The sequence below is a fragment of the Microcebus murinus genome, chromosome 2 (assembly GCF_040939455.1).
Source record: "Microcebus murinus isolate Inina chromosome 2, M.murinus_Inina_mat1.0, whole genome shotgun sequence".
NCBI classification, from domain to species: Eukaryota; Metazoa; Chordata; class Mammalia; order Primates; family Cheirogaleidae; genus Microcebus; species Microcebus murinus.
Genome location: NC_134105.1, coordinates 48,073,281 through 48,091,497, shown reverse-complemented (window position 1 = coordinate 48,091,497; position 18,217 = coordinate 48,073,281). Strand labels below are relative to the sequence as shown.

Below are 18,217 nucleotides of genomic sequence, written 5' to 3'. Positions count from 1 at the left end.
ATCATGAAAATTCAAGCATTGAAAAATGCAGATTGTGCATACAGTTTTTTTTTAATGTTAAGTACCTGTTTCATTCAAAGTATTAACACTGACCTCTTATACTTCAATGAGTTCTGTCATCCCATTAGAAGCATAAAAGGAAAAATATACAAGTAAATGAAAACATCATACAAAATAGAAGCTTATAAGATATTTAAGTAGCAATACCAGGATTTGTAATTAGAGAGAAAGAAAGAAAAAAAGATGCCAACACAGAGACAGGCCAGAGCAGGACAACTTCTCCCAGCGAGAACCCACTTCTTTTGGCTCCTGTAAATTTTTAAGAAAAACTTTACTAGAGAAATGAGGTAGGAAAAAAAAAAAAAAAAATTCAAGTCCTTGGGCATCATGTAAGTCTAAAAATAGATTTTTTAAAAATCACTGAGTTGAAATAATGAAAATCTGATCTTGGAGGAAATAGGTCAGTACAACTGCCCAGTATATAAGTTCTTGGTTACTTTTCCTGACTTCACACTCCAAAGTCCCTCCCAGACTTGCTGTCCTTTCAGAGAGAAGGGTTACTGCTAGGCAGATTCCAGGAAGAGAAATGGGTGGGTCAATGAGTACACTATGCATAAGGAAAACAGCTCTTCAAAAAACCTTCTGATTTTGTACTACTTACAGTATCATACTGCTGTTTTCATCTGATTTCTCTTCCCCCAAATACTCTGAATTTCTACCTAAAGCTAAAGAATTTTTTTTTTTTTTTTTTTTTTTATAGCTCAAGCACTAACAAATTGCCTGGCTTCTAGGCTAGAATGGGAAACTATGAGGGATATGATACCAAGGACTTTACCATGGTTATCCACTCAACCCATAAAATGCCTGGCCCATAGTAGGCACTCAATAAATATCTGTTCAATACATTAAAAATTATATATCTTTCAGTGTGTTTCTCTTGAAATTCCTTCCTTTTTGGGGATGTGGGGGTGGGTCTCGTTCTGTTACCTGTCTAGAGTACAGTGGTGTCATCATAGTTCACTGCAACCTCAAACTCCTGGGCTCAAGTGATGTTCCTGCTTCCTGCCTCAGTAGTTTCCCAAGTAGCTGGGACTACAGGCGCATGCCACCACGCCTGGCTAATTTTTCTATTTTTTGTAGAGATGGAGTCTCACTCTTGCTCAGGCTGGTCTCTGATTCCCGGCCTCAAATGATCCTCCAGCCTCAGCCTCTCAAAGTGCTAGGATTACAGACGTGAGCCACCTCACCCAGCCTGAAATTCCTTCTTAATAAAGCCACAGACTAAATAATAATTTTAAAAAGTAGACTTCTTAAAACTGTGGGTGATCTCAATATATAAAATGAAAATGTATCATCCCTACAAACATAACTTTGAAAGACCTGTAGAAGAAAATCCATTTAATGGAATCAAAGAAGGGGAGGGGGAAAAAATCCCTATAATTTGGAAAATAGTGAAGACAAAAACATTTCTAAAATGAGGACAGGTGCAGAACTCAATCTCAAACTGTCACTGCATGTCATGAATGCTCAATACTCAATACATGGTGGACTGAATCTAAACACAGGGACAATTTCTTGGTTCTTGAATTACACAACTTGAAATTACTGGGAATGTTCTAGATCAATAACCTCTGTATATTTCAGCCTGATGTGAGGGAGTTATATACTTAAAAAGAAAAAACTTATATCTTCCAATAAAAAGTAAAGTTCCCAAAGCTAATACAATATGATTGATGTTTTACTGGGGCATTTAATACCTTTACTGATTAATGAGCATTAGAATTTTGGCTGAGCTGCCTAACCAGATAGGGCTTAAGAACACAAGATGGTATCAGCATAAATGAAAATGAGACAGATGGAAAAGAGAGCCAGAATTTTAAGAAACCACATACAATTACAAAACCCAAGTTTATAGAAATTTCAAGGCATCCACGGCACATAAGATATTATACTCCAACCTGAGATATATCACTTTGATACAATCAATTCTGCATAACTCCTGTATTTATAGAATGGAAAGCAATCAACTAATGGGCAGCCAGGTTGACATTTAGCATAATTCAAAGCTGTTGTTCACCCATTGTGGTAAAGCATGACAGATGGGGGCATGGAGTCAGCAAGCAGGGTTGGTGATTTACACACCCTGCAAGATTAGATTAAAGGCATTTCTGTCAACCTTCAGAGGGAAGCCGCCACCCACATTTCATTTTAGTACAATAGCAAAAGTCATAAAAGTGTGGTGTTTGAGTCCCTTTCTTGAAATATTTTTACAAAAGTCAAACTTTTTTTTTTAAAAAAGATTGTCAATCAATAATCAAAAATTTCACTAGGTATGGTGGCTCGTGCCTAAAATCTCAGAACTTTGGGAGGCTAAGGTGGGAGGACTGCTTGAGGTCAGGAGTTTGAGATGAGCCTGGACAACACATCAAGACCCTTTCTCCAAAAAAAAATTTAAAAATTAGCCAGGCCCAGTAGTGGCATCTGACTACAATCCTAGCTACTTGGGAGGCTGAGGCAGGAGAATCACTTGAGCCCAGGAGTTTGAGGCTGCAGTGAGCTATGATTGTGCCACTGCACTCTAGCCATTCTAGCTCACAGAGTGAAACTGTGTCTCAAAAAGAAAATTTTTTTAAAAAATAAAAAATTTACAAAGCCCCTCTTATATGCCCAGTACAAAATAAAAACACTTTGAGATAGAAAATAATTTTAAGATTCTGACGGTCTTCTCAGAAAAAAGATTAATACACACTGAAGTATCTGACTATAAGACAGTGCTGGGCTCTTATACGCTTTAGGAGATCAGAAAACAAAGATGGGTGGACAGGGGAGGGGGGAACCAGAAGACGAGCAGCCATCGCTAACCGTTACTGGGCAGTGTCCCGGCAAGGCACTGTGCCAAGTACCCAGCACACAGCACCACATCTCCTTCTCATACAACTTCATGAGGTGGGCGAGTACTGTTAAGTACTACCATTTTTCAGAGGACAATTAGGAACAGAAAGTCCAGTTATTTGTCCAAAGAATCACAATTATTAAGTGGTACAGGCAGGATTAGGTTCCACGTATCTTGAAATTCAGAACTTAAACAAGTGAAGCCCCCATGTATCTAAACTGGTATTAATGGGAATATAATCTAGAAGAGTAGGGAAAAGTGGCATAAAAGATGAGACTGCAAATGGCATAAGATGGCAAAGCAAGTGCTCAAAATTCTTCTCATAAATATAAGGCTCTTTAAAAAAAAAAAAAAAAAAAGAGTACCTAGAGCACAGAAAGTGTTATTTCATTCTCTGACCTTCAGAAGGCTTTCATGGCAATTTCTACACTCACTTTGAAATTGATCACAGATCTTCATATTTTTAAGGTTCTGAAAAGGGGAAGTCTATTAGACATTCAACACTCATCAGCATCTTAAGCTTATTAAGACAAACTGAGTTGAACTACAAGCCAAAAGTAATGAGTCCAGGCAATTACTAAGAAAGGGTTCTCTAAAATCAAAATGCATGCATGTCAATGTCTCCAACATTTCAAGAAAAAGAGTTTTATGACATTATAAAAAAGGAACAATTTGAAAAAACTATGCATTGTCGCCTTAGTCAAATAAAAAAGAGAGGTGGAGTGGGTTCCCCTTCCTTCATATTTGAATACACTCTTCAGGTTATCCTTGATGAATGGGCACACCAGTGGGGGCTGGAGTATGTTCATGAAGTACCTCCACTTCAGGAACAGAGGTTTTGGTGGTCCTTGGTTCATCTACGGAAGCCTCATCATCAAACAGCCTTCTACAGCACACCAAGGTCAAAGGGGGTGGCACTTCTTTAAGAAAGGAGACCGCTTCTCTGCGAGATTTTCCATAGAGCTGCATGCCATTGACCTAGGAAGACAGACAAGTGAGAATTGAAGAGGTCCCAAATGAAAAAACAAAAATCTCTTACTTGCATTAATCTACCAAAATGAAAACAGGATAATGTTTTATTCTCCCTGTAAACAAAGGGCCTAAATTTAATCATATTATTTTAGTGTTATAATAACTAAAAAAAAGGTTAGAAATCCTTAAGGTCAAATCTTTACTGAACTTGAGTGAATACAGTATGAAATATGTACAGAATACATCTACTACTGAGTAAGTCATCTACCTAAATTTTCACATCTGTATGGTTTCTCCTTTCAATACTCCAGTGTTGTATGTTACCCAGGCTGGAGCACAGTGGCACAATCATAGTTCACTGTAAACTTGAACTCCTGGGCTCAAGAGATCCTCCTACTTCAGCCTCCTGAGTAGCAGGGATTACAGACAAGCACCACCATGCCCAGCTAATACCCAGTTCCCTTTAAATGCAGTCAATATCCTTTATAGCCTTCTTAAGATGATTTCCCTTTGCATTTTCATAAGAATATCACTATAGATATTAACACTAAATTTAAGGCTGTTAAAACTGTTTAACTTGGAGTATGCAGGTTAACCAAATCCAGAATACTCGACTGTCAAAATTTAACATCAGTTCACAATATTCTTTCACATCCCACACTCTTAATACCATCCTAGAAAAATCACTTCTATCAAAAAGAAATAAACACATTGCTTCTCAACCTTTTGGCTAAGGTCAAGTGACAAGAAATACACATAACTTTGTATCAGTTCTATTCTTATACTCTGCTGATAGCATCATCAAGTATATGCAATGTGTCAGTTTTCAAATTATTTTATGCATGTATCCCATGTTTAAAGGAAAAAAGATAATTATTTTTTATTAATGATTAATCCTTATCACCAAAACATTATCTACATTTCATATTATTTTTGGTGTATAAAAATATTTGGCACCAAAGATGATTTAGAAAGATATGTTTATTTCAATTTTTCATATATACAGCTTTCACTCAAAGAGTTCCCTCAATTCTAACTACAGGTCTCTAAAAGCTGACCTGTCTGCTACTCCCAAAGAGCTGAGGCATGGACACAATCCAGGCAACAAACAATCCTTTCCACATTTGACTCCTACCTTCTTGGGAGGGTTTAGCAGCATTTTTTAGTTTAAAGATATTTCTAATCTGGCATTCATTTCTAATAGGTGATATGTTAATGTTCAGATAACTGGCAGGGCTGATTTTACTGGGAGAAGCCTTTCCACAAATCTGTCACTGCACCAGAGAATAAGATGACATTGGGTTGCTGGGAGCACCCCACCAGCAGCAGGCTGAGTCTTGAGTCTACTGTCCCTGAGAACCACTCTCAAGCCTTGACACACCAAGCACTTAGCCATCAGGACAGACACATCACCCTGCCTCTTAATTATTTACAAAGAAACCACCACATGGGAAAGAGACCTACATGCACTTCAGGGAGCTAGCCCTACTGCAAAAGTAAATATTGTCTCCCCGTCTTTACGACTGATGAAGAGGCCCAGGGAGCAGCGAGTTCAGCAGCAGATGAAAGGTTTTTCCTTGGAATTAACTACGAGTCAACCTTTTCAAAAGAAGAGGCAGGGAGGTACCTATCACCGGTTCTAAAATCAACCTAATGGGTCATAACCTATACTTAAGAAAAAACACAAGTAGATATAATCAAAGCAGGAATTCTACCGATACATGGGTATTAGTTTGTATTTCACTTCAACAAATTAGAAAGTCACTTTTCAGGTTTTTATCTTGGAGTACCTTTAAATATTTATTTAGCTTATTATTTATTCATTTGAATTGTCTCCAATTATTATAGCAGTGCCTGGTAGACCTCCTCACTACTCTCTACCGCTAAAGGGATTGGTCACATTTCCCATTACCAGCTCCTATCTGAGGGGATTTATAGCCGCTGTAAATAGCTGCGCTGGGCAGAGACTTGGCACAGTGTTCTAACCCCAAAGCAAATTTGTGTTTCTGGTTTTAAGCTCTAAGGAGTACATTAAACACACACACACACACACTTTTGAGTTCAGGAGTTTATTTGGCTAACTTTACAGAGATTTTTTATCTCTGTATTTGGTTACTCAGAAGAGGCTGACTTTCATTTTAGAATTCACAGTATTTCTCAAAGTCCTTCAACTTGAGAGCCTTTTAAGTATTGTCAAGTCTCAATTACCCAGATTTTCGATTAGAAAATACGCACACGTGTATATACTTCCAGACTACAGAATACTGTAAAAGTGTTGTCCCATTATATTACCATACTGAATCCTCAGCCCAGCCCATAAAGCTTGTCAATATGCCTTTTCCACAGTGATAATATTGTCAATACCTCACAGAGAGATAATGTTTTATAGTTTACATGGACAATGTTTCATTAGATCCTCACAAACACATGGTGAAGTAGGCATTTATTGATGAAGAAACTGATTCCATAACAGTTAAGTGACACATGGCTAACCTGTGGCACATTCAGAACCCCAAGCAGCTTCTCTGACTTCCAGACCTGGGTTTCTTTCCCTATCTCAAGTTCTTTCACTAGAAATCTGTATTTAAGAATTCAAAAAATCTTCATGCTATCCTATTATACCACACTGTGTTTATTACAATGTAGTAGGCCCACAGAATCCCAGTCTTGACTGAAGCATAGAGGATTCAATTTTATGGCTGGGATCACCTATACTTGCTCTTCTCTGATCCATGCAGCATTTCTTTAGCACCTACCTACCATACTAGTAGTGAGTTATACTGAGTGTCATTGAATTGTACATTTACAAATAGTTAAAATGGTAAATTTTATGTTATCTATATTTTACCACTAAAAAAAAGTGAGCTAAATTGGTTTTACTTATACTTCTACATCTCCCAAACAAATATATCTTATTTCTCAATACCTAATAATTACATCTTATAGCAGGTATCCAATGTACAGATTCTCACGTGTGAGACCCACAAAGCTGTGCCTGTGCTCCACCAATAGAAGAGGAATACATGACCTCAGAACCAAAAAAAAAAGCATAATTCGTCTAATAAAACAACTTAGGGCATTAATCTGTAAGAAACACCCCAATACCATTCTCTCGAACCCCTCTAAAAATAAGCAACCTTCTACCTCTTAAAATCAGACTTCAAAACCCTGCCTTCCCATGCTTACAATGAAATTTGGTATAACTAGTCATAGCACTTTTCTTTTTTATTTTTTTATTTTTTTATTTTTTTTGTTTGCTTATCCATAATGCATGAAAATAGCACTTTTCTTTCTGAACTCAAAATTCAACTCAGAATTCTTCTCAACATATTCCTTTAGGTGACTGGACACTACTAATAAATTGCAGTTGCACCCAACATAAGACCTATTTGCTATCCCTTGTCATTTCACTTTGAGCAAATTTTAGAAAGAAATATGATTTTAGAAAGAATATAAATTTTAGAAAGAAATCTCTAAAATCAGGACCCATGGGATTCTAATCTTGGCTAAGGCTACCAGGTTGATTCTATTAAATTCAACCTAGGGTTTCTTGTAGATGCTCACTTTTAGAAGAATCCTCTTCTATGCAATGTTCACCTCTGACTGTTCCCCACATCTCTTTTAGGGGCATAGGAGGTAGTGTAGTGTGTTTGTGAAAATAATGAAATGGGAGTTAGGAAACACAAACTAAAGTTCTCCTACCACTAATTCAGTGTATAAAGTTGGAGAAGTTAGTGGCTTATTTTCTTATCTATAAAATTAAGGGTCTCAGTGTTGTTTTGCTTATTTGTTATATTAACTATGCAACTTTTCAATCGTACAAAATCTCTCAAGAAAGTCATTTCAGGCTAGACACAATGGCTCACGCCAGTAATCCCAACACTTTGGGAGGCGAAAGCAGGAGGACTGCTTGGGGCCTAGAGTTTGAGACCAGCCTAAGCAACATAGCAAAACCCCTTCTCTACAAAAAATTAAAAATTAGCCGGGCATGGTGGAGCATGCCTGTAGTCCCAGCTACTTGGGAGGCTGAGGCAGGAAGATTGCTTGAAGTGAGGAGTTTCAGGTTTGAGGTTACAGTGAGCTATGATGACACTACTGCACTCCAGCCTGGGCAACAGAATGAGATCCTGTCTCAAAAGAAAAAAAAAAGAAAGAAAGAAAGAAAGTGATTTATTTCAAATCAAAGGCGCTTTAGAATTTTTAGAACAGCTCTGACTGAAGAGAGACTGGGGAACCTGAGCGAGCCCACAAAAGGCTGCCATCATGAAGGGGAGGTCCCAAGGAGACAATCTGAAAACCAGTAAGCCTAAGATCATTCAGCTCTAACCCTTATTAGAAATAATCGACAAAACTTGCAAATAAATGTGGGATTAGAATTTTGCAAAAAAAACACTAATTAGGCTACCAAACTTCTTTCCTAGTCAATTCTTTAAATAAAGGACCTCTCAGGAGCCTCAAAAGATGAGGAAAATGAACTGAAAGCATAATATGTACTTCCTTTATCATCCAATAAGTAGTGTTTTCCAATCTAAGCGGGTCATATTACATTGGCATCGGTGACACCGTAACTCAGTGTGGATTTCTAATAAGAATACATATTCCTAGAACTTAAAAATTCCTGTGTCTTTCTTTCCCCATAAATTTTACCTCAAGAAGCTCATCCTCTGGCTGCAGGAGGCTCAAGGTATCAACAGGACCACCAGGAACTACGGAAGAGATGTAATGGTGCCCATCAAAGGAGTCCACTTCCACGCCAAGCCTCAGAGTGTGAATAGGCAGCAGCTGTAGGAGGACACAGAGCCAACAACATTGAACATGACAAAGACAAGCCTGGCTGTTAATCCTCCATCCGGTATTATTTTTACATGAAAACCCCACCTCTTGAATCAGACCACCAAAATTTTAAGAGAGGACAATAATGCGAAAACTAGCCTCAAACAGAATAAAATTATGAAGTCATGGGTCTTCTTGTTCTCACTCCTCTTTTCCCGTTGGGTTCCCTGGGAATGGAGATATGGGTGCACAGAGTCCTGCCTTCACTTTTGAGCTCCAGGCAGTCCACGCTTTCTGCAGCACAGTATGTATGTCATGCTTCACTCTTCTACGGGCTCCCTATCCCCCAGAACATCCTAACTCCCCTTTATTACCTAATCAACTCCTACTCACACTTCAATACCGAGGCAGCGTCACTTTCCGGAAGCCCTGAGTTAAGGTGCCTCCATCTGAGATTTAAGAACACCCTGTGCGCATCTCCATTACAGCTTTAGAATTACTGTTTTCTTGACTTCCCCCTTTCTCTCCCCCTCCCCCCCACACTTGCATGCAGAGTCTGTACCTTTCATCTCTATAAACTCAGTACTAGGCACTAAAGATGGGCTCATTAAATGTTATTTAAACCAATCCGTGAAAGATAGTACCTCACCCAAGATGTCCTTTCTTTCTAGCCAATTAAGTGAGATTATCTCCAATTTGAGGAAGGCAATCACATCCATTCTGGGATTGATTCTGTCAGTTTATAAGGATTCGCCTGAGCTAAGATGTGACTCAAAGGCTGAGAAACTCTAGCCAATGTCAGAGTGAGGAGCCGAGCATTTTAGCTGGACTCATCTTTGTTGGTTGCAAAGGTCAAGGGCATTCACCAACTCCACTCTCTTGACTTTCAAAGATGGCCCTAATGATTTCTCACTATGGCTATATAAACTAAAATACAGTAAGTGGTGCTAATTGCGATTTGCATTTCCTGTAGCAGTGTGCTTACCTAAAAATGCCAGAGCTACCTCTACCTACACTTTTTTTTCTTTTTTTTTTTTTGAGACAGAGTCTCACTCTCTTGCCCAGGCTAGAGTGAGTGTCGTGGCATCAGCCTAGCTCACAGCAACCTCAAACTCCTGGGCTCAAGCAATCCTACTGCCTCAGCCTTCCGAGTAGCTGGGACTACAGGCATGCGCCACCATGCCCGATTAATTTTTTCTATATATATTAGATGGCCAATTAATTTCTTTCTATTTATAGTAGAGACGGGGTCTCGCTCTTGTTCAGGCTGGCTTCGAACTTCTGACCTCGAGCAATCCGCCCGCCTCGGCCTCCCAGAGTGCTAGGATTACAGGCGTGAGCCACCACGCACGGCCTCTACCTACACTTTTTAAGGAGAAAATCCTACACAGGGTGGCAATGCATCCACCAATGTGGCTCTTTCCTTCAGTTTTCCTATTCTCTGTGATCCCTTATTCCTGAGCTTGTCCCCTCCCCTCCATCGTCTGCTCTGAGTCCCCAGAGTGCCACGGGCCTTGATTCAGACACCATCTGGGGCTCATTTCTGTCCCACTGCAGACACGCAGACAAATGTGAAGTGGCAAGTAGTCTAGCTGACTGTGACTTCAATGACTTAAAATGGACATGAGGGACTTCTCGCCCTGTGATAATTTTCTGAAAATTAAGTGCTGTTGACCACTAAGTACTTTGGGATCTACAACCATCTCTGGCAATAAGATGTTATAGTATGCTATTCATTTATTTGTATTTTTTTTAGAGTCAGGGTCTCACTCTGTCTGTTCTAGTGCTCTGCATGGAAGCTTGTGATTGTTCTTATTCTGTTCCCTCTCTGATGTCTTTATTTCTCACTGCTGCTAGCTCATTCTCTTGCCTAGTCATTGTGCCAAAACATGTCTGTCAAGATAGGATACATTATGGTCATCTTCTTTAGTGGTATATCTACTGGAGGTGAGTAAAAACTCTCAGGTAACTGCTTCTGTAATAACAGTTTACCCATCATCTCTGCCAATTGTCTTCCTCACTTCATTTATGAGCCCATCACTATAGGGCAGAGAGCTGTCAGTGCATCCAAAACAGATCATCTCCAGTGGGGTGGCTGTAGCTGGCTTGTGCTGGCTTGAGGATGGATTGTTCACTTTTCAGAAATTTGGCAGGCCAGTTGTGAAACATAGCCATTATTAAAAATTAAATTATATAAAGTTATAATTAAATAATAATAAATGGAATAAGTGCTCAAAACCCATCACTTCCTAATTATTTTTCACTATATTTTACTAATATCTATGTTCTTGGATTTATAGCTATTATATCTGCATAGATGGAAATAAGAACTCAAAGAATACCGATGAGTGGACAACAGAAAGAGACAGAGGATATGCTTGCTTTGTTTAGGGGCTAAATGCAGCCGGGACAGATAATTAAGCCATTCTGCTCCCTAGAAGAAGCCTATATCAAAGAAGTGCTGCTGCACATGGCTTTCCAACTCCATGATCAGTGATGTCATTTTTGGTAGCTTCAAATCTGTCATGGAGGGAGTATTAACATCACAGATATTGATAAATGCTACAAATTGGAGCTGTCTTTTTTATTTTTTGAGAGCTAGACCTTTACCAGTATACCACTGATCTATGATATAGTTTGGACATGATATGCAGTGTATATGTATGGGGTTGAAACTATGTGCAAGGCCTTGAGCTATGAGCTGGAAATATAAGAAACAGGAAATATAAAGAAACAGGTTCTGCCCTCACAGAGGAATATCTGGTATGGTAGACAGATGGTAAACAAGCAAGAAGTAGACACAAGCACACAGGAAAGTGAATAAATGACTAACCAACAAGCAGCAGGATTGTCACAGAATACAAAGAAATACAGCCAAGGAAAGTGTGGCCACTATGTGAAAAACAAACAAGTAATGACCACTTGTGACAAGTGCTGGGAGGGACTAACCAGGGTCAGGACGAATGAGCACAGCTGGTCAGGGCCCTTTTGGAAAGGTGGTCAGAGGAGGCTCCCCGGAGAAGGGGACGTTTAAGGTGAGACTCGAAGGGTAAGAATGGGTCAGCCCTACATAAAAGTCAGCCTGCTGGGGGGTGGCCTGGGGAAGAGAGTGAAAAGGACAATTGCTAAATTTTTTGTTCGAGCAAACGAGTAAATGGTGGTATCAACTTCTGCATAGAAATAAGTGCTCAAATTAAAACAAAGATGTTGCTCTACACAGAGAGGTCTTTGCTACTTACATAATATTAATAGTATGCCCCCATAAAAGATAAAAAGGTTAGGAGGAAACTGGTTCCACCAACCTCCCCCCACACACATACACCCCATTTACCCCCCCCAACTAATCCTGATCCACTCACACGGCTGACCCCCTTCCCACCACTGTGGAACAGCTGAAGTGAGGAATGGGCTAGTGTCCTGGGGACCAGCAGAGCCTCACCCATGGCAGCCCCTGCCCTCCAGACAGGGCGCTGTTGCCCACCTAGGCTATTCCCCAAGATATCTGTAAACACCACAGACTCCCTAGAAAACTTAGATGGTGAACAAAACACACATGCTTCATCTTCAATCATGCTGAACAAATAGACCAGAAATGATGTTTACAAAATCTGTCAAGTTAAAGGAGGCCTACCTAATATTAGTTCTGAATCTAAATCTGGGTACAGCTGGGTTTCCGAGATTTCATGTTACATTGCTGCAGGCTTCTCTGCGGGAGCAAGACTGTTTAATTACCTGTCCCAGCTGCACTTAGCAACTAAACAAATCAAGCATTTCATCTGTCTCTCTGAGTTGTCCACCCCTTCGGTGTTCTGGGTTCTTAGGCAGAGAGCAGAAAGTGCGGAAATGACAGGAGTGGGCGCAACAAATGATTGATGCCTTCACGCACACCGCGTGGCATGCTTGCTGATGCCTCTCCAGCGAGCTTTGCGAGGGGCCGCTTTAAACTGACAAAGTTAATGAGCAGCAGGATTTTCATGATCCTGATATGACAAGTAAAGGATACAAGGAAATGCATCCAAGGAAAGTGTGACCATTGTGTGATTTACTGTCAGTGCTAAATGATGAAGATCAAATGAGATCAAGAAAGCTAGAGGCCTTCAACCCGTGAGTAGAGACCTGTCACGAACCAAACTGCAGCCCATTCATTTTGCTAAAAGCTCTACTGTTAGGACGGTAAAACAAGATATCAAAGTGCTCAAATGGGAATATAAATGATATTGCTTCAGGGGGAAAAGAAACTTCTGGAAAGGAAATCTCCAAAGATGTGTCAGTGGGATGAGGGAGGACAATTCCAAAAGAGTTAAACTCAAATGAGAACACAAAGAATCCTATGATTGGTTCCTGTAATTTTCTCTGTCTCCCAGGGTGAAAGTATTAAACAGCCTTTTATGCTTAAAGATTAGGGAGTTACTAAGTTTATCATAAATAAAAAGCTTTCCAAGAACAAGGCTACATGTTCTAAAGTAATGGTGAACCACAAGGATAATGGTCTCCAAAGTTTGTTGTGTTCACTCAGAGGTTACTCAAGATGGTCAATCCATCACACCCCCAACTATATTTGTTTTTCTTATCGCTCTAAAATTTTAATTGTGAATGTTCAAAAAAAAATACATATGTACTCTCTTGTATGGTAATATATTGAAAGTCCTCTTCAGTTACCTAACAGCAAGGTTAAACATTAGGTGCCATATATCATTTTTTTATATCATTTATGTTACCTGCCTGGCCCGTGTGATACTTGAGTTTTTAATGTGGGATCTAACACTTTGTACTTGACTTTCTCCCTACCTTTGCCTGCGGTATTTCCCTCACCTGGACTACCCATTGTATTCATTTCTCCAAATCCATCCTCCAGAGTATAGTCCCAATGCCACCCTCCCAATAAGCTTCATCTGTCTTGAGGAAGTATAATATCCTTCCTTGAACACATACCAGGCAGCTTAAGAATACCTGAAGAATAATTCCCAAAGGAGTGCGGCAAGAAAAGGATCAAACCTATGGATCAGTCCTGGTGAGGAGGAACAAAATAGGGCATGCGTATTCTGACAAAGCTCCTCTGATGTTGCTGATATGCCACTTGCCCCGGGAGGTAAGCACTGCTACTACAATCACTTGATTCTGCGTCTTACATTCTCCACCAAAAAGAGAGCAGCAAAGTATAAAATTTCATGTCTGAGAAATGCTAATGGTGTTGCCTCTGGGAAAGAGAATGACAAGACTGGGATTGGAGAGAAACTTATTTTTTGCAGTACATACTTCTATACCTTTTGAATTTTGTGTCTCATCTATATATTTATTATCTGTTCAAAATTAAAAAAAAACACAAAAAACAAAAGAGTGGTGCAGGCTTAGAAGCCAGATAACCCTTAATTTGTTTCCTAATTCTGCCACTTGCTAGCTGCATATGATCTTGGGCAAGTTACTTTACTGCCTGACATTTGATTTTCCCATATTAAAAATGGGAAAGAGGAAATGCTTGCTGACCAATAGGGTTACTGTGAGAAATAAAGAGGAAAATGTATTTAAAGCAAAGAACCAGCCCTGGTAACTGAACGGTAACACCCGCTGCAACTCCTAGAAAACCCAGTAAATCCCCCAGCCTTAAAAATTATATTTGCTCATAAGAGAATAAGGGAGGGAGGGAGAAACCACATTTTAATGTTCTCTGGCTCAGGAAATATAATTCAGGAGGGAAATAAAGTAAAATCTGTCAATCTGTCATGTCAAAACCAGAGAACAGACCTGGAGTTTTGTTTCCCATATGTGAGATATTACTGATGCTCACTTCATATTACAATTGATGGCCAGCAGAAAGGTCACTAGAATGAGCTTAATGCTTCTCCCTCACAGAGCTGTGATTATCTTAATAGTAAACACTTGCCAAGAAAGCCATCCCTAAAAGTGCAAGTCTCCCCAGATGCGGGAAAACTGTTCTTGTGTCATGATTAACAGCTTCCTAGAAGCAGCACAGCTAATGCTCAAACCACTACAAATAGCTTTCACCTCCCTCTTTCCCCATGACTCCATCCACCTCAGAAGGAAACCTTATCTATTAACATGAGCCCCCAATATATGAAGATGCTTCTTGAATTCAAGAGTGGTGGCTATGGGGCAGCAACCATCTAAAGACAGCTAGACCCATAGAAACACCAGTTATACCCATGAAAATGATGTTCCCAATCCAGAAAGCTGATGGGACAAAGGAAAAACCTATAGCCTTGACTGGGCATGGTGGGTCATGCCTGTAATACTAGCACTTTGGGAGGCCGAGGCAGATGGATCATTTAAGGTCAGGAGTTCAAAACCAGCCTGAGAAAGAGCGCAACCCCGTCTCTACTAAAAATAGAAAGAAATTAATTGGCCAGCTAAAAATATATAGAAAAAATTAGCTGGGCATGGTGGTGCATGCCTGTAGTCCCAGCTTCTAGGGAGGCTGAGGCAGAAGGATCACTTGAGCCCAGGAGTTTGAGATTGCTGTGAGCAAGGCTGATGCCATGGCACTCTAGCCCAGGCAACAGAGTGAGACTCTGCCTCAAAAAAAAAAAAAGTACGGCCTTGACCTCAAATCATGACAAAACCCTACTTAAAACCCTCCACTGGTTTTACCTTGCACTGAGGATGAAGTCCACATGTACCACCACAGTGCTCAAGGCTCTGCAGCACCTGGCCTTCCTCACCAGCCTCATTTAACGACATTCAGCTCTTAACTTAGTTTGACCCAGACACCCTGAAACAAACACCTGTTCCCTGCACCCATGCCAGCCCTTTCCTACATTAGGGCTGCTATTCCTGCTGCTCCTCCGGTCCCAGCTCACCACCTTCTATCCTTCAAGCCTGAGCTCAGAGAGGCTTGCCCCAGCCTCCTCTCTAAAGTGGCCTCCCCTAGTTATACTCTGTTCACCCTGTGGATTCACTTGAAGCACTTATTACAATCTGCAACTATCTTATCAAGTTATTTTGTACTTGTCTATTGTTATGCCCCTAACCAAGCCAGAACCTAAACTCTATGAGAGCAAAGATCCTTTCCATTTTGCTTCCTACAGATGGTAGCACATTTCTGGCATACGGTAGGGGCTTCGTAAATATTTCAGGAGGAATGAACACACTATGTCCTGGCCACTATCTTGCTGTGTAATTTTGGAGGAGTCATTCAACCCAGAAAGACTTTAATAACCTCATTTGCAAAAGGGGTTTGGATTGCCTGGTTAAAATCTCCTTTATATACTGTAGGGAAAAATGAGAAGCTATTGAATTAAGACCTAAACTTCTAGCTGGGCATGGTAGCTCACTCCTATAATCCCAGCTACTTGGGAGGCTGAGGTGGGAGGATGGCTTGAGGCCAGGAGTTCCATATCAGCTTGGGCAGCATAGTGAGATGTCTCTTTTTTTAGGAAAAAAAAAGGGGGGGGGGGTGCAGAGGGAGGAGGGGATGGGTATATTCACACCTAATGAGTGCAGTACATCTGTCTGGGGATGAACATGCTTGAGGCTCTGACTCGGATGGGGCAAAGGCAATATATATGTAACCTAAACATTTGTACCTCCATAATATGCTGAAATAAAAAAAAAGAAAAAAGACCCAAATTTCCAATGAAGAAGAAAAATTTTTAAAAGATTATAGCTTATCAAAATGAAGGCTTCTCTAAGTTTTAATTGCCCTGGCCTTTGATTATCTGGAATAGGAACTCTAAAGTTAATTTGTAGTGAGAGGACAATAAAAATGTTAGAAAAAATTATAAAAGTTACCTTCTGACATTTTGTCATTAGGAATAAAGCTTACCAAAAATGTTTTAAGTTCAAGAACAACCATTGCCTATACTCAGACCTAAAACCACTTTTGTCCTTGAACATTTAGACTTGAAGGGTTTTTTTAAGTCTATATTCCTGGTCCTAATTTATAGGAAACATTTTTAAAAGGACTTCTTATAACATCTGAAAAGCTAACACACTCTGTACAACATTACTATGCATACTACCTCTAAGGTGGGCAAAAGAGTCAAACCTGGGTTTTGGCTTCAGGAAGTGGCATAAAAGATGCCGCATTCTTTCAAAGTATATCTAACCATTATCTTTCATAACAATGAGACCCAACATATTTCCAGAAAATATCTAAGACTAAATTCTGGAAACTTTAGATCACAGCACTTAGTTTCTTCAGTAAGAATTTAAAGAAGGTCCTTCAAACAATAATAAACTGATAACATCTTAAAAAAATAATGCTTACCTTTGAATACTTCTGTAATTCAGGATCATCTGCAATCTGTGTGTCCAAAGTAGCAACCTACATATACAAGAAATATATTTTTTTATATTTATAAAAAGCATAACCCTTACAGAGATTTAAAGAAAAAAAAAGAAAAAAAAGATTAAAAAAAAAAAAAAAAGCATAACTTTACTTCTCCCTAGGTTTTCTGAAAATATCTGCAAAACTATATATTGCTAACTCCATCTGATCTACATTATAATTTCTTTCCTATATTTCTGAAATCCATAAGGATAACACATAAAATTTCAGAGTACATTTGTTGTTGTTCTTCATGTCAATCTTTTCCCCTAAATTATCTAAAAGTTGAACAGAATGTGATGGGCAAATACTATTTTTTAAAATCTATGATCCCTAAAATTTTAATATAATCCTCCATTATAATCAACCCATAAAAATTTTACTCCTTTGACAAAACCTAGAATATGGACATTTTTACTTTCAAATTCAGGCCTTGAAACAAAATTTCCATGTCAGTAAAGTCAGATGAGCTTGGAAAAACTGAAGCACCTGACTTTCCACCACAAACTCCAACCATTTCCCCAGGAGAAAAAGCTGGCAAAGACACAAACAGAAAGACCTGGTCCCTGGTGGGAAGCTCATGGAATACTTAAAGCTTTTAAGCCTGGCCGAAAACTATTGTTCTAAGCTTCAATGGTGGACAGCCAGAGAAGCAAATTCCTTGCAAGCAAAAGTAGGTTACTGAAGATTTGCATCTGTAAAGTGTTAATAAAATATGGTGCATCTGGAAAGAAAGGATAAGTTAAACAATGACCCAGATAAAGCTTCTAAAAGTACTGCATTTCAGATAAGTAGGTCCTGGAAGACAGTGAAATAAGAAACACTGGAGTACACGCATTCATTCATTCATTCATCCACCATGTTTGGCTTCTCCTTTCTGCCTCTCATTCCTCCAAACAACAGGCTATAACTTTTAATGAATAGGCTATCTTCAAATTCTGTCTCCTCTCTCTAGCCTGTCTGCTACAATCCTTCCATGTGATAAACACATTTTAAAAGGAGGATAAAATTTTAACAAAAAAAGAGCCCATCAGAAAACTGGCCATTTATAAACACTGGTGCACCAAATTACCTTGAATATCAAACCACTAAGGTTAGGAGGAAAGGTTCTCTGCTAGATGATAGCCTAATAGCAATATCCAAAACCTATGAAGCAGAGAAGCAGCAGTTCATGAGAACTGACATGCAGGCACAAAATTAGCAGGAGAGAAAATATGAACTGTTTTTACTCATCTTAATGACACTGGAAATTTTCTGATAATAGATAGTGGCTGGATACTCTAAGAAGAGAGAAA

At 39.4% G+C, this 18,217-nt stretch overlaps 1 protein-coding gene across 4 annotated transcripts in view; it reads right to left on the bottom strand.

Annotated features, from left to right (window-relative positions):
• PATJ (PATJ crumbs cell polarity complex component) overlaps window positions 1-18,217 on the bottom strand; it is a 345,818-nt gene that overhangs the window by 270,731 nt on the left and 56,870 nt on the right. For all 4 annotated transcript variants that reach the window (XM_075998871.1, XM_075998878.1, XM_075998885.1 and 1 more), the window contains exons 14-16: window positions 16,863-16,919; window positions 8,513-8,647; window positions 3,710-3,871 (exon numbers count right to left, since the gene is read on the bottom strand). In XM_075998871.1, coding sequence (XP_075854986.1) covers window positions 3,710-3,871; window positions 8,513-8,647; window positions 16,863-16,919 — 354 coding nt within the window. The remainder of the gene's footprint in view (window positions 1-3,709; window positions 3,872-8,512; window positions 8,648-16,862; window positions 16,920-18,217) is intronic.